Consider the following 25,650-nt stretch of genomic DNA (forward strand, 5'->3'; position numbering starts at 1 on the left):
AAAAAAAAAAAAAAAAAAAAAAAAAAAAAAAAAAAAAAAAAAAAAAAAAAAAAAAAAAAGGAAAAGAAGTTGGAATTCCCTCAAAAAGTGGAAAGAGATGAAGAAGACAATAATACTGTGGAGGGTGAGAATCCCACATCGGAAAGAAGTTACTGAGTCAATCTCTCCTGCGCATATATAAAGCCATCAACGATACTCTTATTCTTCACGGAGCCGTGCGGTGAGCACAGAGCGAACTATTCTTTCGCCTTTTACTAAAGAATACCGTGTGCTCGCCGCTCCAAGCGGCATACGCCTATTTTTGGAGGGGACCTCTCTCATGAGTGTGTCCCCACATCAACCTGAGTTACAAATTAATTTTATTTTGTTATTTAGATTGTATAATTGAATTATGTTATTCGTTTTAGTATACGACTATTGGATTTTTTGTCGTTCCAGAACAATTTTCAAGGAAATTTTAATCGTTCCAGAATGAATGATTTTTCTTTGATTGGTTTGAACCTAATAACAAATTTGGAACCTTAAAATCTCAGGATCTTACATAATAAATTCATCAGAGCAGCGATTACAGAATGATAAAAGGATCCAAAATCCAATCTGATTTATGACAATACATGAGCCAACTAAGAGTTGTAGAACTAGAAAGCAATTTTTCCATCAATTCCATCTAACAAGCAGAGATTTAGACTACACCATGTGAGGGATGCAGAGAGGTACTCTGGCTTTATAGAACGCCTTCAAGCACATTGCTCTCGTATGTCGACATCTTTGAAATACCAGTATTCAACTCGGGGGCATGATTTTTGGTTGTAGTTTGAGAACGATCTGATAGTAAATTGGAGTGATTAATCCTCTATATGAAGAAAACGAATCGATTGAACAGTCTAAATGTAGAAATACCTTAGTTTTCTCATTTCTTCCAACGTAATCACTGAGTTGTTTCTCCCTCATAAGCTCTTTTCCTGCTAATTTTAGCTGAGTCGTATCCTCACTAAGAAGTCCCACATCTAAAAGGTGAGATAATAGACAATCTCGTTTCTAGTCACTTTCATTGAGAATTATAAGGTTGACTAAAACAAAGCAATTTATTTTCTGAGCAACAGTTTAAAAAAATTAGTGAACATGATGTGTGAATGGATCTCTTTCACCAAGTATCAGACAGAAGTGGGAATATTATGAGGTATTGTGGGTATATTAATATTTTAGCTGAGGAGGAGTTGTTTTGTTACAAATAGAGTGAAAGGGAAGGAATGAAGGTACACAATTGTTCACTGACTTTAGGCTTGAGTGGCATCTCAAGAGGGGAGGTTCCAAGTACCTCTAATACTACCCAGGAGTTCAATTGTAATTCAGTAATCTTTTATATTTCAATATATCCGAGTTCTATCAAGAGCATCGGAAAATGTATTCTCAAGAGAGAGCTACCCCTAGAAACTTCTTTTGACATAATTTTCCTTGAAATTTAATATTGTTCCCCTGGGGAATTGATATGAACCAGATATTCTTAATGTTAACATTGCACAGAAGTTCATATCTCGAGGGCACATGAACTAAAAACAAGCAGTAAACACCATTATGCTATGGGATCTTGTTTTTTGAGTCAGTTGCAACTTTGTGCTAAAGGACTAAACTTACAATTTGACAAAAAGAAAAAAGATGCATGTTGGATTGAGCACACATATTTGCAGTTGAGATAAAGTTTGTCAGTTTGAACCCCAAACAAACTTAACAAGGGATCTTGATTAAGGTTCAGAACTCTAATATCTTGATTAAGGTTCAGAAACTCTAATAATATAGAACTGATAGGAACCAAAACAGAACCGCTATGTGTTACAATATAAAAGGTAAAGAACTAAAAAGCAAAGGGAGAAAAATGAAAATACCAGATAAAAGTTGTTGATAGTGAGTGGAACCAGAAACACCCAATAAATCAAACTTTGCAGCCAATTCCCTTTCAATAGTTTCAAAATGGTGTCTCAACACAAGATATGATAAAGGCCTATTGTGGATAACCATGTCCTGTAGTGAGAAAATAGATATCAATCAATGAGAAGATGCAAGAGAGTAGACTAATAGTTACAACATTCCCTTCTCTAGAAAAGAAAATTCTACTCTCAAAGCTATAGCAACAGTTCTGATTTCGAATAAGGGAAAAACTAAATATCAAATCAATTAATGAGAAGATGCAAAAAAGATAGAAAACAGTTCTCTCTCAAAGCTCAAACAGTTCTGATTTCAAATGAGGAAAGATTTAGAAAAACAAACCAATTCGTTAAAAGATGCAGAAGAATAGGCTACAAGGCACAGCATTCCATTTTTCTGAAGAAAAAAAAAAAAATACTCTCAAAGCTAAAATAGTTTTGATTTCAAATGGAATGCCTGGACGTCAATCACAAAATCCAACAAGAAAAAACAATTTGGAATCGCGATGATTTTGCATTTATTCTGCTCCACAATCTAGGTTAACTAAACAACGGAACTTTCTACGATTTTCTCATAATCCAAACAAGAAAAAGGGAATAGAGAGAAACCTTAGACGCGTACGACTTTGCTTCTGATAAAGCTCTCAAAAGAGGTGTAGCTTCACATCACAGCCATCATAAGATGATTACAAAGGAGAAAGAAACATACAGGAAAAAGAGAAATTATTTGTTCGAATTGCTAATTTCCAAACCTTTGGGATCGCCATAAAAGGGAAGTAGACGGGGTTGGAGTTCTGAAACAAGCCGATGGATTTGAGATTGGAGATTGAAAATTTGAACGACTTCCGAAGTAACTTCTTCGATCAACAAGTTGCTCTGACACTCATAGAGAAACTCGTTCCCGCCGGAATCGTCGCCAGGTTTGACGTGAACTCTCACCATCTTTTTTGGGCTTCTCAGTTCTCGGGCGAGTAATCGCTTTTGTATTCACTTAACATCTTAACAAAAACTAATAAAATCGTAGTTTAGTTAAAGTTCTTAATTTTAAAATTGGTGTCTACTAGGTTATAAACATTCAAACAAATATATATTATTTTAAAACATGGAATAAATTTCTAAATTTATTTTTAATTAATTTATTTCTCTCCAATGAGTTCAAATCAATAAAAAAATAAATTAATTTATCAATGTATAGTCTAGTAAACCTATAAATTTGGATGGAATTCGTTCTTACTTCTCACTCCCTTCCCTTTATTTCATAGATCCTTTGATAACGGTGAAAAGCCTTCTATTTCCATCAAATGATCCGTCCTCCTCTGACTCTTCCACCATCCGGCTACCTTTTCCGTCCATGCTATGCTCCCTCGGCACAAGCCTACCACACTTCGCACCTGCGGTATTTTCGTCAGACGGTCTTTACCAATAGTGTCATCCTCCCCGCTCGTTGTATGAGCAAGTTGCCCTTTGCTGATGCATTCTGTTAAGCTATAGATTACAGGAACAAATGTAGTTGAATGAGACAGCAGGCAGGTTACACGTTCCACTGTACTAAGATGTGAGGTACAGCTGGTGATGATTACCCCACGAGATGTGAGGTACAATTGGTAATGATCATCGTGTAGCTGGTGATGATCATATTGATATTAGTTCTTCTCGTAATAATCGATAAAATAAGCAAATAATTTAAGTTCTTCAATTATTTTAAATTCTTAAGGGTAATCCTATCATATAAAAAATAAGAAAAACATAAAGACAAGAAAATTTCAAAATCCATTTGCAGAAAGTGGAATTTAATATATTCATATTTAACTACCGTACACCGCTCAATCCATTCGACATCATAATTAGACAGAAAGATTTTATAAATAAATATAGACTAAAATTATATTAAAAAATTTAAACTAAGTAATGTAGAGACCACCCCGAAGGAAGGACCCTCCATAAATAGGCGTATGCCGCTTGGAGCGGCGAGCACACGGTATTCTTTAGTAAAAGGCGAAAGAATAGTTCGCTCTGTGCTCACCGCGCGGCTCCGTGATTTTACCCTCCACTGGCTGGTTCCTTTTATACCTCCTGGGAATGCTCGAACACACAGAGATTACCGATGTGGGACAATACTGCTCCAACACCCGTGAGTTTTATTCCTTACAGAACGCCCCCGTAATTTTGTCCCTTCTCGGTGTGCTCAAATTCTCCCCCAGGCCACCCGCGAGTCCGACTCGTGGACGCCTCCGATTCTCTGCTCTCAGCATCCGCCGTAGGCTTCATGAAGGGAGAGAAGAGAGAAAGGAATTGAAACACTAAGAAAAATAATTTTAAGAATACATGTATGTAATCTACAAAAATAATACAGAATTTGTCACGAATTAATTAAGGAAATGGACTAAATTGTAGTGGAATCTTTAGATTTTTAATATGGTTCTATAATTTGAATCTAGTTTCCTTTTTTGGTTCAACGTGTTAGAACGGGAATCCGGAACTCATATCTCTTCGTGCGTGATGCATTTTCATCTACAACATATTATACAATTAATTTGCGATACACTAGCTAGTGCGTGATGCATTTTCATGGCTGTGAACACGGCGCTTGCTTCAGGTTAGTCTTTTCTTTTCCTTTTTCCATATTCAATTTCTCAAAGCGTATCGTTGTTGCTCTAATTTTGGGAGGCAGATAACTAGTTGTTCGGAGTCCTGATTGTTTCTTTTTCTATGATTAGAGAACTGTAAACTTATCGATTATCGAAAGATTTTCTTTAGAAAACATAATGATTTTGCCTATTATTTGAATTTCGAGACTCCACTCTACTGTCTGTTGATCGAGAAGAAAGTAGCATGCATTGCCGTCTTCTAGGTTAGTTTCTGGATAGTGTAGTTCGCGCCTGACTAATTGAAAACTCGATGAATTGATTCAGTCGAATTCGCGAATGACTTTTTACTGGGCGATATCTAGAGAATAAGGAAGTTTTCAGGTCAATTTGTTTGTGTGGATTTGAGCTAGATTAATGGAGAGTGCATGAGATTCTACATTACATTGCACGAGAATGAATAATGTAGGATTTTCTTCGGTGATCTGGATTTATGAGAATTAAGCCTGTGCATATTCTAAGTGCAGGCATTCCAATTCTAGACTTCACAATTTCAAGCACATTACCTAATTTACGAAACCTAACATGAAAGCCTCCCCAAAGCAATGATGGTTTCCTACACAATGGAAATTTTTACCCTCATGAGTGCGATAAGCAGGGGCTTTCTTCAATGTATAACCAGCTTTATGGATTTGGTTGATTACATAGAAGGACGTCTTTGGTCCTTATTTATTGGAGATTTGGATTTATCTAATGAAAAGATCGGAAATAGTTGCTGAAATTGGTTAAGACTGACATTATGTTGCATTTTCACACAGTTCTACATATTGTACTCGACAGTACAAATTACAGATAGCCATGAACAACATTTTGCGTTGACTTATAGCATACCCAAGATAGGACTCTTGTAAGAAGAAGAAGATGTCATTGATATATTATGTCTGTACTTTCTTGTTCTCGATCAGTCTTTATCAGCCCCTGCAAAGTTCTGGTTTTTCCTGATCATCAGAAACTGTAAGGCTGGAGGATGATAATAAGTAAATTCCAACTTCACTAACTGTCTTCCTTGAACGCAATGGTTGCTGAGATTGAGATTGCTTGCAGTGTGCAATTGCTCCCTGAATTGAGTTCTCAATCTCTGAATTCACACTGCCACATCTCTTCAGGTAATACCCGCTCGAATTGTTTGGACATGAAGAGGGAGTGGGATTTAATGATGCAGAAGATGGTTTGATGTTTGGTTGCCTCTTAATGACCAATGAGAATGATCTTCTATTGCTTCTGCTGCTTTCCGTATTGCCTTTGTCTTTGTTGGAATTGGAGATGGAGCTTGAAATTGGTCCAAAGGGCTTTCTCTTTTCCACTTTGGCGCCCTTTTTTGAACATTCATTGGCTTTTGAAGCTGATCCTTCATCTGCAATCTTTGCAGCTACTGCACAGGACTCATCTGAGCAGCCTGTTTTGGTAAACAAAGATTTGATGTAAGCCCTGGAAGCTTTCAACTTAAGACCAAGTGTAGAACGTTTAAGCTTTTTAGTCCAGGACTTTTTTGAGCTTTCACCATTCAAATAGCTCGCATCTGCTGAATACTCTAGAAAATATTCATCTGGGTTAAGTTCCCTACTAATCCGAAAGGACTCGGAAGGAGAAATGTTGCAAGAATCAAAAGGAGTACTTGTTGCTGTAGGTGTATTGATAGAAGTGGTTAACGGAGTGCTGAAAAATTCCTCAAAAGTGTCTTTTCTGAAATCATAATCAGAACTAGACTTCTGCAAGAGTCTCTCTACCATTTGCAGGCGTGGGGGATGATGAAGGGGAAGAAGCTTCCCATTGTAGAAGAGCTCATCCGCTGGAGAAGTCGTCGGCTCTCTCCCCCGAGAATTCATAGACATTTGAAACTCAAACTCTCTGGATTGGCGCGGAGAGCTTTTGGAGTCGCAGAGAAAGTTGGTGTATGAACCAATTTCCATGTCTATATAGTCATCATCTGATGGATCATAAGATGGGATGTCAAAAGCCATATCTAGTAACTCCCTCTCTCTCTCTCTCTGGAATTGCTTATATGAAACTGTGCTTTATCTGGTGATTCAAGGGTAGGAGCACCTTTACAACTGAGGATGCTTGACTTTATATCAGGTCTATAGAGAATAAACTATGCATTCAAATAGGAAATTAGAACAGAATTGGAGCCACTCTGCTTGGACCAGCATTGACCCATATCACAATTTTATTAATTCTCAGTGATTTTTTTTAACACCTAGTGAACTAGTTTTATTTTCTTTCTTTTCTTTATTTGTTTATTTGTTTATTTGTTTATTTGTTTGTGTGTGGCTGATTTCTCATTGCTTTTCACTGTGCTACTACAAAAGAATGCACTAAAATAGTCTGGTCTCTTTCTTTAGTATTATTCTTTTATAGTGATGTAGAAAACCATTCAGAATTTAAAATAGTGAAATTTTGCTTCTTTTTCATGGGGGCTTACTTTGCTTGCAAATCACTGAAATTGGGTGAAATGTTTCTTAGGCAGAAAATTATAATCAAATAAACAAAAAGGGTTAGGTTAGCTGAGACATTGAACTTTATTCCAAAAGGAAAAGATATAGAAGGTAGAACTCAAGCAAAACAACAGTGTATTCTGAAGCTTAGAGTAAAAGGGATAAACCACAAAGTTTCCTTTCTAAATGCTAATCTAAGATTCTTAGACCAGGCACCTGAAATTAAAAAAAAAAAAAACAAGTAATTTAGCCATCTTTTTCAACAGCTGTGTGGCTCTACAGGCAAAGATCAGATTTAAGAACCAAACCATGCCCCAAAACCTGGCTTTTCTGCTCTCATACAGCATGCTAGCTCCTTCATATTTCCATGTGGCCCTTGACAAAAAAATTAATAAACAAGAATATGATTGAAGACAGCTCCTCTTTCAACTAGAACATTACTTTGAGCTCCAGAAGCACTTTTGTCTGATTTTCTTTCTTTCTACTGAATTCCTGGGTGGCTTTACTTTTAAATAACTTTCCCATCCAAATACACTGATTGGTTAGTGTTCCAATCTTCTCCCTTTTTTTTTTTTCTTTCTCCATTCCTTTTGTTTTATATGTTTTACACAAATGCTTACTTTTAGACTGCTCCTGTAAATTCAAACAATAGGAAAAAGTTGATGACCTTACAGTGAATTAACAATGTCCAGACATTTAATAGTGGAGGAGGGAAATTCCGGATCAGTTTTGCCTTGAATGCTTGAGATTTTTGTTGCTATTGTCCTCTCCTTTTACTACATTCTCCACGTTTTTGCTGGGTCTCACTCTCTTCGAAGATAACTTATTTTAGAGTTCCTCAGTTCCAAAATGCAAACAGTTTTGATATAATTAGTCTCGGAGGGTGTACATGGACTCCACAACTTATGAAATGCTTAAGAAGTGAGAAACAGTAAGCTTTAGAATTTGTCAGGAACTAGTCTGTGTGCTCTGGGAATATAGCTGAGAAGTATGTATTGATCTTGATTGGAATGATTCGCTCACTCATTTGATCTAACGATTGGAGTTGGGTAGCTCAGAGTTGTGTAGTTTGTGTTCGGATATAGTGAACCAAGGAATATGTAATAAAAACCCGAGTTTGTCAAATGTGTTCGATTTTGAATTTAATGAATTGCAAGTATATCGCAAAAGATATACTTAGCAAACCTTCCTATCATTACACAATCGGCCTATATTTCGAGAATTCCTATATATTTCTTGGAATTGAGAATTTGAAGTGTTGAATTTGAACTTTTAGTTTTTTATATTTAAGCACATTTAATTTTCACGATTCGTGAGTTGTTGAAGGCGTCAAATTAAGTTTCCGATGTCATGGATAAAATTTTGTGAGATATCAATAAATTGTATCCCAATCTTAAATCATAATTTATAATTAAATCAGCATCAGTTGTCAACAATAATTAAAATATGATAATTCTTTTTAAAGTTATCCTATAGGATCAAGCAAAAAGACAATCTCAATCTAAAAATAATATTCATAAATCATAAAATTCTTTCAAACAATTTAAATTTCTAGAAACAGTACACCCTGAGAAAAAGAAAACAACGAAACAAAATTTAAAATTGTGTTAAAAAAAATGAACCATTAAAAAGACAAACAAAAACCCACTTGCGATCACAAAGGAGTTTCTAATTTGCCAACTTGGTTTATAGATGAAAAGGATTGCTGCAAATTCCATTTTTTTAGTGCAAAAAAAGTACCAACGACCCATTGAGGGAGGGTCCTGTAATCAGACCTCATGATTTTACTTAATTTACAAAAATTGTACCTTTACGTTTTAAAAACAGTTCCAATCATTACCATAGTTTATAAATTAACAAATTAAGCCCTCCTGTCGATAAGCTTTAAAGAAACCCATATACTTTAATGCATACCATTAAAATAAACAAAATTTTAACTTTTAGATTTCACAAACCACACGCTTTCAGAACAAAATTAAAAATTTAACAACATGCTTTGCGAAAGAACAAATCAGTAAAGTATAAGTTTACAAGTAACCCTTTATGACAAGCATAGAGTGTGAAAGGCCAGCTCATTGGCACCACAAAACAAAGCAACTCAGATATTTAATCAAACATCAACATAGAAATTCAAGAGAGAGAGAGAGAGAGAGAGAGAGAGAGGCCACAAATAAGATCCATCTCAGAGACCCACCACCCAGAAAATCAGGATGAAAAGCTAACTTCTTATTGGCCAAGGCCTAAGGGGGTTGACAACTAGAATCCCTTTAGGCTAGGGTTCTTATTAGAAGTAGAAATTTCATTCTCTATCCCACCACAACTCTAAAACAATTAGTTGCAGCCAAAAAGATGTGACTGCTACTGTTTCAAAGCTGCCCTTTCAAGAAAGATTTGGGCCAGGCATGTTTCAGCCCACTACTTTCTGTGACCTATCCTTGAGGACAGAGAAGGCTCATTCACCATCATGGTGTCCTTCAAAAGATGAGACAAATTCCAGAACTACCATATCAGGAAACCTTTCTGCCACATATCAATATTAACAAAAATCTCCTAATCCCACACCAACTAATCTGTCAGGAAACATTGGGGTCTCCCACTAAGGGATGGTTTGCTTAAGAAACTAAAAACTTACCCCTTGCAGTAAAGTTATCTAAAAGGTTGGACTTACTTGCATATTAAGTCTTCTTGATTTGACTGTTTCCCTTCTTTGGCTTTTATATTACAACACAAATGTTCCAGAATTTATACAAGTGAACAAATAAAAAAAACCACAAAATGTACAAAGAACAATTACAAGAGAAAGATTATGATCCAATTTTGCAGTTTTGGGGGAATGCCGAACGCAAACCTACGACCTTTCTTCATTATAAATTAGTTTGGTTCATTCATGAGTACATAGTATGACAGAGCTAGTTCTTTGAGTCACCTGATCTCAGTTCCCTTTCGAGCTCGTCGAACTCCCATTCACCAATGTCTTCTGCTGAGTAGTCGTGAGCAACTTTCCCAAATTCTGATTCCAGCTGAGCTAGCTCAGCTGCAGTGTCTAGTGTCTGTTCTGCCTTGACTGCAGGTGGTTTGGGATAATTACCAGTTTCATCTTTTGGGTTCTTGCTGTCTTCCAGCGGAGGTTGGGGAACACTACTCTGCACCTCCTCTCTAGATTCATGTTCTGGTTTTGGAGGTGGAGTTTCGATTTCTAGATTGGGTCTCTCGATAGCTTCAAATTTTTCCCGTAGTTTTTCAATATCATCAAATAATTCTTGGACTCTAGAATCATCCTTCCTGAATCGGGGTAAAAAGAAGAGTTGCTTTTGGGTAATAATGAAATGTGACAAAAGAGGAGTGAGGCAGAATTAGAAAAGAATGCATATCACAAAATTACCATCCATATCTTACCTGGAAACTTGAGTTTGTTGAGCCAAAAACTGCTCTTTCATGTTATCCACAACGCTGAAGGTAGTAATAATCTGAAGCAAGATAACAAATCAAGGTTATAGTTGTTCAAACATCCGAGATGAAGTCAACATTACACTTGGCAGGAAAATTGTAGGCAGCGGATATATGCCCATTAATTGTGACAATATTTTACAAAGCATTCATTAAAAACGAAAAGGATGTATATACACAACAAGCCAATAACTGCACTGAAAAACAAGCCCCATGCAAGAACCTGCTCTAAGTTTACGAGTCCTGCATAACCATCCCAATGATCCATACATCAAAAAACAAGAAACGACTCGAAACAAAGAGTAGAAACCAAAAGAAAAGCATTGAAGCACTGCGCAGCATTCTAAACATCCCAACAATCTTGAATATATCTACTATTCTTCTCCACATAAATGTCCCCACACATAAAATTACAAGGTCTGAAACACTAAAACTTGCCTCTACTATGAAGGGATCAGAAGCTCAACCGACAAATCAAGAACAAATTTCCCAGACGGTTAGAAGAAACTTGGCCAAATGCAAGGAGATAAAATAAAGAAACAATAACCTTATGATCCATACCACCCGCTAGTAGCAGGCATTAGGAAATGAGGCCAGAGGCATACGATAACAGACCTCTTAATTCTCCTGAGCAAGTTTTAAGTTTGCAAAATATATATCATCATCTTTCCACCTTTACTTTGCACAGCCCATTCCCAATAGAAAAATGAAAAAAGAAAAAAATAGGAGAGGGGAGGGGGGATATGCTCTGAGATACGGATTTCCAAAGACACCACAACTTTACATGCGAAGCCAATATTTTTAATCTGAAGGTTCTCGATTGATGACCTCCCACACAAACAGATTTAGCCACATCATCCAGCTGCCCAAGAGACCGCTTCCCTTATCCACCCACTACCAAGGATTTCTCGTTCACTTCTCCAAAACATCAGCCGCTGAGCTCAATTTGTTTAACAGAAAAAAGTAGCAGATAGGAATCCTACTCAAAAGTAATTGGATGAAGGTAAGTCTTCCTCAAACGAAGATAACAATTTCCAGTTGAAGTCTATTTTCAACATTTTTCTAAGATAGGTTCCAAAAAATACCTAGAACTTAGCATATGCACCAGTCGGAGAATATGGTAAGGTAGCACAAGGGAAGCAGGACACGACCAGAAAACCAACGAAACCAGCATGATAAGCAAATGTACAATGTAACACCCTGCTCTGTTGATGGTAAGAGATCTGAAATCGACTAGAAAGTGGCTAGAACCCAATGGGGTTCTCCAAATTCGAAATTGAGACATTTCAGAGGGAAGAAATTAGATGCACATGTCAATATGATTAGACACTGGGTTACTACATCACAACTACTACTTTTTTTTTTCCCTTTTTCACCTTTTTGATAGGACAGATCGCACCAACTATATAAATTAATACGGCAGAAAAGGTCATTCAATTACAACCAAGCACAAGCATCATTTTTTCCTTCTTTTCTTAAAGAATCATTCCTGCTGAAAAATAGGAATAACAGAATATTAAATGAGGAACCAAACCAAACCAAACCAAACATCCCACCTTATGCCAAAAAAAGAAGGTTAATGAGAACCTGAGTTGAGATGACACAAAGGTTTACATGAATCTGCCCATTGCTTCCAAAAGAATTTAACGAATAGTCAAGCCTAGATTTCTGCCATTGAGAAACTTTAGTTTTCTTATCCTATTAGTCAAGCCTAAGTGTCTACCATCTATGAATCTGCCCCATTACTAGAAGCATTCCTCGTCTGTTTACAATAATTATAATTAGCTTAACTACTCTCACTTTTTGTAACTTCATCACATTAACAAAATGTTTCTTAACCCAAAAGAATAATATAAATAAATAAATCTATTACAAATGTAAACCAGGAACTAGTTATGCTGCCATTCCATCTTTTAAGCATGCTGAATATGTGAAAAAGTGTAATAGAGCAGATTACTGCTTATATATGCTATCTAAATGATTATAAAAATGACCAGTAATCAGCTCAGTTTACACAAGATATATTCACAGCATCATTATAATTGAAAAAATAATACTGTTGGATAAGCTGTTTCAAACTATATATATTTTGATGGGCAATGGGAACCATATTTTACACGAAGTCTCTTCACCTACCGCATCATACATTGAAATTAAAATAGAATTGGATAAGTAATCGAAAGTTATACCTTTGCTTCATAGTCTAGATACTCCTTTTCAATATTATTTGTAGGGCTTAGAACTTTTGACTCGTCACTTTCCAGTGTGGATTCCTGCGACCTGTCCAGAGTGATCTGATAGATAAGAAGCCATGCTTCAGAAAAAAAATAGGATCTTGATGACAAAAGGGAAAAAGTTACCTCTGCCTCAAATTCTTTAAATTCTCCACAAATTTTTCAATACGGCTGATTGACGGCTCCAACTCTTTCTATATCAGATTATCCGTGCAAGGTTTCAGACATGGGAGATCAGAGCTTATTCATAAATTATAAGTCACCATGTACTCTTTGATGAATATTATAAATACCTTATAAGCAGATAGAAGATCGATAGCCAAGTTGACAAAGTAACCTTCATGCTTTTCCAACGCATCACTTCAGAAAGAAAAGAAGTATTCAAGTTTCACAGAACTCAATTGAGAGAAGAAACATTGTACAATTCTCTTTTGCATATTCCATCACTAGAGCACTCCAAAAAATCTCTTGGAAAAGTTCTAATAGTAAGTTGATGAAAAATAACAAGCATGGCCTAAAATACATACTTGACCTCCTTCTCCTTATTTTCTCTATACAGGCATTGGATATTCCACGTATCTTCCAAAAAGTTCATCCAAATGTTCAAAACATTTGATTCTGTCTTACACGAGGCAATGGATTTCAACAGCTCGTCTTCCTAAAGCATTCAGAGAGAATATATAATGGATGAGAATGAGAACGTACAAGAAAATAACATAATGATACATCAAAAGCAAACAAAAAATGCACCCTTGTCTTTAAATGTGCGACAATCTTGTTGTTGGCCTCCTCAAACTGATCTCTCTCTTCCACCATATTACGAAGGCGTGCATGCGCAGCAGCCAAGGAGATATTAACCTACGGCATAATACCATATACCATATAGTGACTACATATGTTCAACGTAATACAAGAATGTGGAAAGTGGAAAAAAGAACATAACATTTAATATTCTATGGATAAACAAACTTCATAATCCACTAACGAAATCATAGAAATTAAAATGTACATTACGTCCGATAAAGAAAAAATCATAGTGAACTCTCTCAATCAAGGGATCAAAAACATCAAGAGTTTACAGCCACGATATTTACAAATTTATATAAAAATCCTCAGGCATCTCGGTTATCTCAGGCACAGGAATGACTTTGGTATCAATGAAAATACTGTAGCATAAAAGTAAGGTACAAGTACAGTGAATGAGCAGCACAAGTGAAAAGGGTTCATTTCTTCATTGTATCATGGTTAACCAAAAGATCAGGAATGGAAAACAGAGAAAAACCTTTTTTAATTGAGCTTCAATATCATCTCTCTGCCTTTCAAGTTCTGCAATTTCTGAAGTTAGTTCCTGCAAATAATTGAAAACATAAACTCGAGTTTTCAACATACAAAGTAATAACCTGTATGGTCGTAATTAAGTGACATCTCTATAGTCTACAACATACGTAACACAAAGTTCAAAATAGGTATAAAATATGATTGAACATACACAATAAGATAAGACTGCAAAGTAGGTCCTCAATACAATTCACGATCAAAAACACGATCAAGATCCTGACTGATGTTAAGAATTATACTTAAATTTTGTTTATAAAAAATGTTTAGAAATCTAATTCCTAATAATTATTTTATACCCCTTGGACATAGTCAAAAGAGGCTGCCCTCGTGGAAGAAAAGTTTTTTCTCTAGAGGTGGCAAAATGACCCTCATTCGCAGCTGAATGGGATGCCTATCTACTTCTTTTCCCTTTTCAGAGCTTTGTGTTGTGTGTGTAAAAGTTGGGAGAGACTTGTAAAGGACTTCGAATGGGGAGGGGCTAATGAGGGCATCTCGTGAATTGGGGCTGGTGGGGAAGCTGGTAAACCTTGGGGGCTAGAATTTAGGAAATCTAAGGATTCCTAACAGAGCCCTATTAGGAAAAATGCTCTGGCGATTCCCCCTTGAGTTGACTACCCCTTGGCATAGGATTAGATTATAACGAGCAAGTTTGGTCCTCATCCTTATGAGTGGATGCTGGAGAGGATTAAAGGCACTTACAGAAATCTATGAAAAGAAACTGTAAATGAGCTCTCTTGTTTTTCTAACCTTGTTCATTGTTTTGTGGGTAACAGAAAGGAAACTTACTTTTGAGAGGATAGGCGGGTAGGGGATACACCCCTCTCCTTTATGTTTCTCTATTTGTATCATTTGTCCTCTATGAAAAACTGCTTTGTGACTGATGTCTAGTTCCATTTTGGGAGCCCTCCCTCTCTTTTCTTAATTTTCTGTTACTTTTTGTCCAATAGAAAACCAATGGATGTAATGACTCTCCTGCTTTTGATCGGTGAGATTCAGCTTAGAAAAGAGAGAAGAGATGTTTGTTTTTCGAGTACTCGTTCTTTTGCTGCTTATTAGACCTTTTCCCCTCTGGTGACAGTCTTTCTGCTCTATGGAAAGTGAAAGTTCTAAAGCAAGGGAAATTCTTCGTTTTCCAGTTATCCACGGAAGTGTGAACATCCTTGATCCACTTTCAAGGAAGATGCCTTCTTTGGTAGGTCCATTTTGTTGCATTCTTTATTGCAGGGCGGAGGAAAACTTGGATCATATTCTTTGGAGTTGTTCGTTTGCTCAAGTAATTTGAAACTACTTGCAGATGATCAAGGAGTTCCTTCTTCATCCGCCTTATCAAGAGAAGGGTTTTTGTGGAACAATAAGAACTTTAGAGAAGTGGAGAAGGACCCTGTCGATGTATGGTCCCTCATTAGGTTCGATATTTTTCTTCATGCGTCAGTGACGTTTTTTTTTTTTTTTTGGGTAATTACCCGCCAGGTCTTATTCTTATTGATTCTTGATTAGAGCCCCTTACGTTAGTTGGGTCCATTTTGTTGGACTTGTTTCTTTTTTGGGATGTCCTACTATTCTTTCATTTTCTTCGCAATGAAAGTAGGTTTTTTCATTAAAAAATTAATTATATTCTATTATTTTTAATTTGTTAAATTGATGGGTGAAGATATCTTCTATTGTCTTTTGCCTTTTCTTTTATTATTATTATTTTTTTTTTTTTTTGCTTTGTGGAGGTGTACTGCCTGAACGCTTGTCTTGAAGAATTAGAAGTATAGAAATGAGAGGATCTTCGAAGATTTTTTTTTTTTATAAGAAATAACCTTTCATTGGGAATAAAATGAAAGAAAACATGAGCCACCAAAAAGAAAAACAGCCCACAAAGAAAGGAGCGCCTCTAAAGAAAGGGCCTCCAATCCAGTAAAATAGCCCCTATCCAAAGAGGATTTTCAAAGATAAGTCCTATACTTTTGAGCTTTTTGCTACAAGGTACAAATTACTTCTTCCTTGTGGTGTCCAAAAGACGAGATATTCCATTGTAATTATGGCCTAACTCAAATCCTATCTCGAGGTAGTGCTTCATTAGTTCTTTTGAGTTGGGGGCTCCTCACCCCTCTGCCCTTTGGTTGTGTGGTAGTTTTTGTTTATATATTTCTGTTTCTTATCCCATAAAAATAGTTTGAAAAAAATTAAAAATCCTATTTTTCATCAACATAGACACATAACAAAACAGTTAATCTCTACTTCCTCGAAGAGGAAGCAAGTACAAATCTCCACCCCCAGATGTGATATAATTTTCTAAAGTACAAAAAAAAAAAAAAAAAAAAAAAAAAAAAAAAAAAAAAAAAANAAACTTTATTCTAATAAGCCAAAAACTATTTTAAAACAATACTCCAAACAACACCTAACCTTCTCTTTTGCACCAACTTCACTTGCTTTGGTCAGACGAACATTTAGGGCTTCCTCTTTATGTGATCTGCAAATTAAAAGAGGGGGAAAACATCAAAAATATGCATGAAATGAAAGTAAAAACACCTGTGGTGCACCGCTTTTTAAAAAGACAAAATGTCAACCTAAAAGGACAAGTTGGATTTGAAAGAAGTATTTCCATTCCAATAAGAAATTAGCAAATATAAGAAAAAAGAGAAAACTACAAAAACACTTGGCATGGAGAACCTCCGGGGAGGTATTAAGCCTAAATCTATTTCCTATGTCCCACCTCCTTAGCTTTTTGCAACTACCTAGGATGACAAATAAATACATTTATTTCTAATTTCCAGATATGCAGAAAAAATGCACCATCGGTCCTTACAATCTCTAGGTGCTAGGCAATGGAGAAACCCAAAACACCCTTCGGCCACTGAGTACTTTTTCTTCAAAAAAAAAAAAAAAAAAACGAAACAGATATATTGAAAGAAAGACAAAGCCTAAAGGCAAGGGGTTGAGAAAACCCCTCACAAGCTAGATAAGAAAAGCATTTCAATTGTGAAGGATCACAGACATGCGGGAATTACAAACGAATTCCTATGACACAACAAGTTAAGGCCCAAGAGCTTAAAAAAACCAGTCATCAACTAGAAGCGCTTCAAGTGGAAAAGAGTTAGATAAGCTATAAACAATTTCTCGTGTGAAATCCTACACAGATAGTACAGAGAATAGCAACATATCTCAGCCAAGGAAAAGCAGCTACACGTATGAATTCTAATTCATTACCATTTAGGATAATGAGATCTTTACCTATGATCTGTAATGCGCTTTTCAGCTTTCACAGAGGAGTTTGAAAGAGACTCCGACAAGACTTTCAATTTATCAATCTGTATATGAGTAGATAAGTTTACAGCTATGTACCACTTATTGCAGCCCATAGGCTAAATTTAAACAAGCACAATGGGTCAAAGTAAAATTTTGACTGACACGATCAAGGGATCTCCAGATCAATACCTTCAGAGCATGAGTTTCAGGAGAATCTCCATTGTTTAGTAATTTCTTCTTCAGCAAAAGTCCTTCCACTCTAGAACAAATTCGTATGTGAGAGAGTGCGGATTTCAATGCCTGCCACATAGATGGGGCAGTGAGTTCCCAAATACCTTTTTCCGCTCCGTCAAATTCATAAATTATCATTACTTGACAGTTCATATCACAAGGTGATAACTCACTACAGGCTATAGATACAAAATGTAAAGATATCACTTTTCAGAGAAACAAAGGTCAACCAAGTAAATTGGACATTCCAGTCTGATAATAGCTGGTTGGAATGAGAAGAAAAGTATGAAGTACAACCTAGAGACAATGAATGTACTGATATCCTAATAAAAATTTTAATGTTTGTCGTTGGATGAACAACTCAAACAATAGGATAACAGATGCTCACTGCTCCGAAAATCATCAAGAATTCGAGCCATATTTATCAGCCGCACTAAAAGTATGTTTGAAATGCCTCTTAAAGTATTTATGTAGGAAAAAGCTTTTTCTTATAAACTCGTATGGTGTTTCAAGTTTTAAGAGAGCTTTTCAACAATTATCAAGCACTTTTTAAAATTTTCAATAATAAAAAATAGTTTGAGAAATTCTAAATACTTAAACTGCCTGTAAACAATGCTTAGTCCAGTGCATACAAAATAATGCTTCAGTCAAACTTTTTTTTCTTTTCTTTTCAAAATGCATCATTACAGCCCAACGCATTAATAGATGCATTTACCTTTGTAACTCAGTTTCGTAGTTCTATTAAAAAATAATGATAATAATAACTTCCATTAACAGACTCACCTCAATTGTTTCTATTGTGGTTTCTTCTGATGTCCTGCCATAATCTGCATTTGATGACATCCGGGCAGCTGACATTCCTTCGAGTTTTGTCTTCAAATTGGACAATTCAGTATCTACTCTGTCGCCAGAAAGCCAGACAAATCATAGAGAAAAGACCATATGTTAGCTTATTCTGACCATTTAACTTCTATTCCTTCTTCCCCTGTGAAATGAGTGTTAGCAGGTGTAGTGATGATGGGTGTAGTTCAAAGAAAGAGACAACATTCCATTCCCGAAAATCATTTCCTTAGCATGCCGCCTAGACCTAGGGCGTTCTCAATCCTCTTCATTACTTGGGAAATGCATACAAAAACTGAAAATTATTGAGCAGGTATCTAGCATGCAGAGGTATAAAAACAAGAAAATAAAAGGTAAAAAATATAAGACTATCACATTATCCTTGAAGGTGAAAATTCATCCTCTAAAACCAGGCCTGAAAACAAAAGGTATCTGGTCTCCAACTGTTCTTCATTTTTCTTCAACTTGCTCACTATCTATGGGTATGACAGGATTAATGTAGAGGTCAGATGGAACAACAGCAGGGCACTTTTATTCTTTCAATAGGAAGCATAACATGACCAAAATTTGTTTATAAGAGAAAGGCCTGAGAAGATTTTAAATCCCACTAGTAAGTAAGGAGATCATAGAAGGGCTCCCTCATAGCCATTAATCAAACAAAAAGAAACCTTTTCATAAATGAAACAAGAAGGCTAAAATAAACCCTTGATCCCTAAGGCTGCCAAAACCCACTAAATAAATATAATTGCTGTATAGCAGAGACAATAAATAATGTAACATCAAACTCATACAAAAGCTGTACAGGTAGAGACCAAGAAGTAAAGAACAAAATAACTAATTTCCTACCCACCTCCCAAAATCAGCGCTGATCTTCAACCCTGAAATTGCGCTTTGTGCAAATTGGAGCAATTCCTCCCGTTTCACCTGTAATTAAGTTCTCCAGTAAAACTTTGCACAAATAAAAGAAATGGAATGGGGAAATGTGATAGGCCTAGCAGCCCTGTCTTACTAATTCATAAAACCACACAGCAGAGATCATATGAAGACTACTAGAGTTGAATTTGTAACATATTGTGATTGATAAAAATATGAAAAAGAAAAAACACTTTTTTATAGAAACCGAACTGTGAGAAAGAGAAGCCCAAAGCAAGGGAAGCCAAACAACAAATTACAAAAAGAGGTTTCAATCCAACAAAAAAAGCTACCACGAGTAATTATAGAAAAACTCAGTCATCAAAGCCCGAAGAGGAACAAAGAATCTAACAAGGAACCAAACATTACTAATAACACATCTCCTTTCCCCAAAATATTTTATCATTTCTCACACCAAAACCCCACAAACGAACAAGCCCCAGGCAAAGACCCCACACAAAAAAAAAAAAAAAAAAAAAAAAAAAAAAAAAAAAAAAAAAAAAAAAAAAAAACCCTTCTATTCTCTCCTAACTTGTCGTGTAACTCTTTTATTTCATTAGGTTATAACTATTGCCATTGGTTATTCTTCACATCTCTTGTGATTCAGAATATAACATCTCTTAACATCAAAATATAAACAGATAATGAAAAAGCACTGAAGCAATTAGCGACTTGTGAAAGGCCTGAGATACTTAGGTTTCCAAAAAAGGAATGTAGACAGCCTACGAAACTCCTAGTTAGTTACAACTTGTACTTGTTTAGATGATGAAATCCTACGAGAAATAAGAAGAAAGCTTTTTTATGCATAAAGAAATTGTAGAATGATGGGATCCTTGTGGATTTGAAAACTTGAAGGCAGACAATATATGTTTAAATCCTTAAAACATTACCAATACTTCGTCATCATAGCTGGAAAAAGATTTTGCCAGATCTTGTATGCTGCTAACTACTGCATTATGAACTTCCTTCCCTCCAACAAGACATAATCTGCAGGAAATATTATTAGAAATGTCTTCAAGAAAAAGTAGATCTCAAAGAAATATTAAAGTAGGATTCATATCCCCATCAGAAACCAAACAAGTTAATTTTTTAACTAAGAAAAGAACAAAAGGACAAAAACAAGATAAGATAAGAGATTTTGGAACAGAGGCACAATAGGCTAGATCAGATGACTCGTTGACTGAAAATCAAAAGTCAAATTTAAGGAACAGTTTGAGGCAAAGAAAAGTAAAGATAGAGATGGTCAGGGTCCCTCGTCATGATACGACTAAAATATAGAACTCCAAATATCTGCATATGGAAAGAATTATTGAAAATAAAATAAAATAATCCCCTTAACTTCATAAATATGAACACAACTTTTCTTTTTGTGAAACGAATATGAACATAATGAAAACTTGGAGTTGTGTTTCTTTTGGATTCTTAATAATTAGTACTCGATGACAGCAATCATGATCTATACTATTAGCTTCAGTGAAGAACAGACCCAAACATGTCCAGTAGAAGAGACACTTCTTCCTCATTTGGCGCTTCAAGAATCTGTGGCACAGAAAATAGTTCATCTGTTGGTATCTCCTTCATGACCAATTAAAAAACATAGAAGTAGATACCAGAAATTCAGACCCACGGTCTGAACACATTGAAAATAATGGTGAATGATAAAATGGCAGCCTAACAATTCAAAATATGATGTCTCGCTTGCATTCATTTCCTCCATATTCAATAAATCTAACTGATTCAAAAGTCACGTCAAAGAAGGTGGAATTAGAACTTGTTTCCATCATCAATCGCTAGTACAACCTTTTATGTCTCCAACTCACACAAATACCATGCGCTGCCTCTCCATTTTGAATAAGATCTAATTAACATGTATAACTCAATAACTGAAAAGGAAAAAATTCAGGAACTTGTAGCTTTTGCATAAATTTCCATATCCCCCTTGACAAAAATTAGACGACAATCAGCACTGAGATTGGACAGTTACATTGATTTCAAAATTGAGTTCTGAAAAAAGAGATTCTTAGGTGGTCCAATATTGAGTTCGACCAATGTTGTCAATAAGGTAAGTTCAAAAGGAATACAAATCTTGAATTCCAGACAAATTTAGAAGACTATAAATGTAACTCACCATGCAACGGTCTTCCTTCTCTCAAATTTTATATTCATAGTCATGTTTGATAAGGCAAGAGTTACTTTTTATTTCTTAACAAATTATTCATATTATTTGATGGACTATGCATTTCTTCATCAACAAATTTGATAATAATAGCACATGAATTTTCGGACGACTGTTCCATCCTAGTCAAAAGCTAAAACGGCTCATTCAATTTGGGCCCAATAAGTTCTTCATCCCTTATCAAAACCTAAAGGCAGAAACCTCCTACTAATGAACAATACATCATTTTGTCCTCTTTGGTGCATTCAAAATACCAAAGTAAGGTGACCCTAAATATGCAGAACTGCAGCTTTCCAGGGAACAAGTGATAGATCTAGAGAAAGAACATCATAAAATTAACATACCATAGATACTGTAATTCCCTCCAGAGCTTGACTTTGAAGAAAAACATCACAAAAGTTCATTGGTTCCCCTCCAACGTCAGGATCATAATACAAAACCTATTCATGATGGCAAAGGACAGAACGTAATAACACATAGGTAAAGAAGTTGAAATGATAATTAGGTAATCCTGAGATGAACTTTAATACTTCATAAATATTTCAAAATTTCAATTGCTTGTGCGTGATATCACGAAAAAGATGTGGCTTGTTGAAATTACAAGCCAATTAACTAAAACCTCTCATAAATAAAGGTGGACTGAATTTAATTTACATCTCTAATTGCTTCACCACGAAAGAATGCATAGTCATAGGCTTAGATATCCTTCTGGCTCTCCATAGCATTGTAAAACCAGTGTGCAATGTAACTTCAATATCAAATTTTAAAATCTACGAGGCTAGAATGTGGAATTCATGAAAATGATATATGCCCGTGAGGCAGGGATAATCAGCACAAACATTTATAAAAATACTTGAAGGGAGAGGAGTTCAGAAACATTTTCACTCACAATAGCAGGCAGGGATAATCAGCACAAACATTTATAAAAATACTTGAAGGGAGAGGAGGTCAGAAACATTTTCACTCACAATAGCAGGCTTTCTTGGGTTTTCTTTTGCATCTTCAAAAGCAAGATGTTGCTCCAGGGTCTTTGCTTTCTCCTCCGAGGGAGCATCAGATAATTTTTTGACCTCTTTAAGCACAACCAACCATCTTTTCATCAACTGAGCTCTTTCAGGGCCCCTACAAGACATAGCAGCTTCTTCCAATCTTTGAATAGTCTGCCTAACACTTCTGAAATTTTTTGCCCCCTACATCAATAAAAGCCGAAAAGACAACTGAATTATATAATAGCCAATCTCCCTGGTAGGAAACCGTAAGAGGTTAAGCAGAAGCAGCAGAACCAACCAAAAATACTCAGAAACAAATACAGGACCTTGCGGTAAGATGAAACTAAATGGTTGAAAAAAAAATTAGGTATCAGGTTGAACTATGGATATTATGAATCTTTAATCAAGTTCTAGGAAGACAAATTCTAGGTGGCAGAGCCCCGAAACATCAAATAGGTTTGCACTTTGTTTTCATGGAAAGCCTTCGAAATAGATACTCAGCACTTTGCTTTCCATTTCTCCGTTTTAGTTTTTTAAATTCATAACTATTAACCCTTAGGTCTACCCCGAAATTCACCTCATTCTCGTGTTCTCACAAGAGATTCTACAAAAGTCAAGTCGATTTCTAAATGGCTCCGTGTGAGATTTCAGCTAATACTTAGCGAAATGCAGAGAGATATCAATGCGAGGAAAAACGCACAAAATTAAACGAGATTAATCCGACGTTTCCAAAATCCAACACAGCTCAAAATGACACAGAATCAACAAAATCAATAAGGAAACAAAATGAAACTGAAACAGAGGAAGTACAATGCGATCTTGGAGAATTTTGGCGCCCTCCGCAACGGCCTGGCCGGCGTGGTGAACGACGGTGTCGGCATAATTCTTGACAACCCGAGTGAGGTTGTTGTTGTTCCCAGCCTCCACTGCTTTGCTCACTGCCAATCTCAGCCACGACATTTCGAATTCCTTCTTCTCTGTAACGTGATTTTGGGAATTAATAAGCAAGTGAATGATGAGGAAGGAGAAAATTAGCTATGGAGGAAGATGATTATCCCGAATGGAAGACAGCTCTAGGGGTTTATGTGTTCTGCAGAAAATGGCGCTAAGTGTGCCTCAGGAATTGGGAAGCATCAAAGTCAATCGGGCAGGGTCAGCGATGCAGAAGAACGAAACGCTGACGTTTCGAAGTTTCTTTCAGATAACGGGTGGATCGAACCCAGGCCCATATGGTACTCTCGCGCGGCCCAGTTCCATGTAGTACTCTCCCAACCAGGCCCAATTTCAATTGCCACACGCCACCTGTTTTATTAGTCAAATTAACATTTAAAAATTAAATAAAATTCTCAGTTTACTAAACATTTTCAAGATTTAATATTTTGACTAAATCATTAAAAAAAAAAACAAAATCCTCCAAAAATTTTCATATATATATATTAAGTATTAAAATATTATTTCTAATATTAGACTTTGAAGTTTAATGAGCATTTAAAAGTTTACCCGTCATGGGTCGAAATTCATAATTGTCTCACTAGACCACTAATTATGACTAAACAAACATATAATTAAAAACAAAAAATAAATATTAATTGTTTCAAATATGGATAATTGAATTTCACTCCATTGAAAAAAATATAAATTTTTAAATTTTCTTTCTATCCAATCATTATTAAAATTAGAAACAAAAACTGAACTTTTTGATAAATCAATTGAGAGGACAAAATAAACATATCAATAAACTCATTAATTTAATCAAATTTTCTCGTTATAATTATATTAATTACCGATTTATTAATTTTATAGTTAAAATGGGAATTTGATGAATGTAATTAAAATGATTCAGAATTTGGGGATTTAGTAAATATAATCATAAAAAATGCAAGATCTAAATTCATAATTTGAATATATATATATATATATATAATGTGGAATTAGCCATAATATTCATACCTTTTGCGAGGCACCTGACAAATTAACAGTTTGACTTTTGACTAAAAGCTACAAATTGCCTATTATTTATAATTAATCTAACTAACGTCAACAACTAAATAGCATTATTTTTTCAATGCATTTCACAGTCACTTTCAAACTTAATTTAAAAATTAACCCTGCCGTTAAGACTTTAATCTATAGTTTTTATTTTAATATATATTTTATATTAAATATTTTTTTGATTTTGCATGATAATCTTGATAATCTCATCCTAATATTTATGAATCGGTTTGGACTATCTTATAATTAAAATGTGTATATAGATATTATTTATATAATACTTTTTACAAACTTATTTTAGATCGCATATTTATTTAGTTGCAATAAAATATATCAGTAATTTTATCGATTATAAATATGCTATATTTAATTTATTAAAATATATTAGGGAGATTTTCCTACTAAAAACTTTAAACCATTTTTTATATTTCAAATTATAATTTCTTAAAAAGATTAATATAGTTTTTAAAAAACTAATTCTTATTTATTCATATTAAATAGAACTACTTTTTATTACCTAGAATAACTTAATAAGTTATACTAAAATACCATTTAAATTTCAAATATGTTTATAGAAAAAAAACAAAATTATTTTTAAAAATTTTGTTTTATTTCAAAATAAGATGCTTAACTATTAAGGTAATTTTTGTTAATTTTTGTAAATTAAATTGATTTATATTTTAGGGCTAAAGTAAACACAAACATAATCATCTACCCTATCTACTATCTACTATGCTTACAATTTTACTTCGTATTTATTAATTAATTTATTATTTATATTAAAAAATAGAAATTCAATAAGCTAAATTCTCATAGGGATTAAATGATAATTTTTATTATTTATCGATTTAAATTTTAAAATTTATAAGTTCGTTAGATCCATGATTAGTTTATCGATTATTAAATATTAACTTGATTGCTTGTTGAAAACGAACCCCAGTGAACCAAGTCCGCCCTCTTTTAATTGTTGGGCCCCACCCCGCTCGGATAGAAGGAATGGAAGCAAGCATTTCCGGTTCACGTTACCAAGAGGCAAAAGTACGATTGGCTGTGGGCATATACTCTAAAACGGCTAGACAATAAAACTCCGTGCACCTTAACTTTAGCTTCGTAGTAACAACCTTAATTTTCTCAAAATAAATTAAATCCTTACCGAGTATTTTAACCATCTAAATTACTATAAAAATTATATTTATAAAAATTTAAGAATGGAGAGTGATTTTTCGATAGAATTATTATAATTAATTTTTTAGAT

The 25,650-nt window shown here is 35.0% G+C and overlaps 3 protein-coding genes, 1 long non-coding RNA gene and 2 other non-coding genes across 6 annotated transcripts; 2 read left to right on the forward strand and 4 right to left on the reverse strand.

Annotated features, from left to right (window-relative positions):
- Window positions 1-211: 211 nt before the first annotated feature.
- Window positions 212-329, forward strand: LOC111458962. The gene has a single exon (XR_002713221.1). It is a non-coding gene; the product is annotated as a U5 spliceosomal RNA (small nuclear RNA).
- Window positions 330-542: 213 nt separating this feature from the next.
- Window positions 543-2,931, reverse strand: LOC111458205 (UPF0769 protein C21orf59 homolog B-like). The gene is made up of 5 exons (XM_023100716.1): window positions 2,675-2,931; window positions 2,532-2,581; window positions 1,884-2,019; window positions 901-1,007; window positions 543-825 (listed from the first exon to the last, which is right to left on the reverse strand). The coding sequence occupies exons 1-5, from the start codon at window positions 2,862-2,864 to the stop codon at window positions 784-786; spliced, it is 525 nt and encodes a 174-aa protein (XP_022956484.1). The 5' UTR covers window positions 2,865-2,931; the 3' UTR covers window positions 543-783.
- Window positions 2,932-3,829: 898 nt separating this feature from the next.
- On the reverse strand, window positions 3,830-6,709 carry LOC111458502 (probable membrane-associated kinase regulator 4). The gene has a single exon (XM_023101224.1). The coding sequence runs from the start codon at window positions 6,526-6,528 to the stop codon at window positions 5,479-5,481; it is 1,050 nt and encodes a 349-aa protein (XP_022956992.1). The 5' UTR covers window positions 6,529-6,709; the 3' UTR covers window positions 3,830-5,478.
- Window positions 3,837-3,954, reverse strand: LOC111458963. Its single transcript, XR_002713222.1, has one exon. It is a non-coding gene; the product is annotated as a U5 spliceosomal RNA (small nuclear RNA).
- On the forward strand, window positions 3,850-8,127 carry LOC111458503. Its single transcript, XR_002713134.1, has 2 exons — window positions 3,850-4,518; window positions 7,877-8,127. It is a non-coding gene; the product is annotated as an uncharacterized LOC111458503 (long non-coding RNA).
- A 1,542-nt stretch (window positions 8,128-9,669) lies between these two features.
- LOC111458501 (protein MLP1 homolog) lies at window positions 9,670-23,537 on the reverse strand. Its single transcript, XM_023101223.1, has 18 exons — window positions 23,214-23,537; window positions 22,383-22,604; window positions 21,759-21,854; window positions 20,725-20,777; window positions 20,129-20,225; window positions 19,177-19,250; window positions 18,270-18,387; window positions 17,445-17,555; window positions 17,241-17,317; window positions 16,413-16,479; window positions 13,966-14,031; window positions 13,434-13,541; window positions 13,211-13,341; window positions 12,977-13,043; window positions 12,810-12,877; window positions 12,639-12,729; window positions 10,399-10,469; window positions 9,670-10,284 (listed from the first exon to the last, which is right to left on the reverse strand). The coding sequence occupies exons 1-18, from the start codon at window positions 23,361-23,363 to the stop codon at window positions 9,912-9,914; spliced, it is 2,040 nt and encodes a 679-aa protein (XP_022956991.1). The 5' UTR covers window positions 23,364-23,537; the 3' UTR covers window positions 9,670-9,911.
- Window positions 23,538-25,650: the final 2,113 nt, after the last annotated feature.

Source organism: Cucurbita moschata, unplaced genomic scaffold (assembly GCF_002738365.1).
Source record: "Cucurbita moschata cultivar Rifu unplaced genomic scaffold, Cmos_1.0 Cmo_Scf00021, whole genome shotgun sequence".
Lineage (NCBI taxonomy): Eukaryota > Viridiplantae > Streptophyta > Magnoliopsida > Cucurbitales > Cucurbitaceae > Cucurbita > Cucurbita moschata.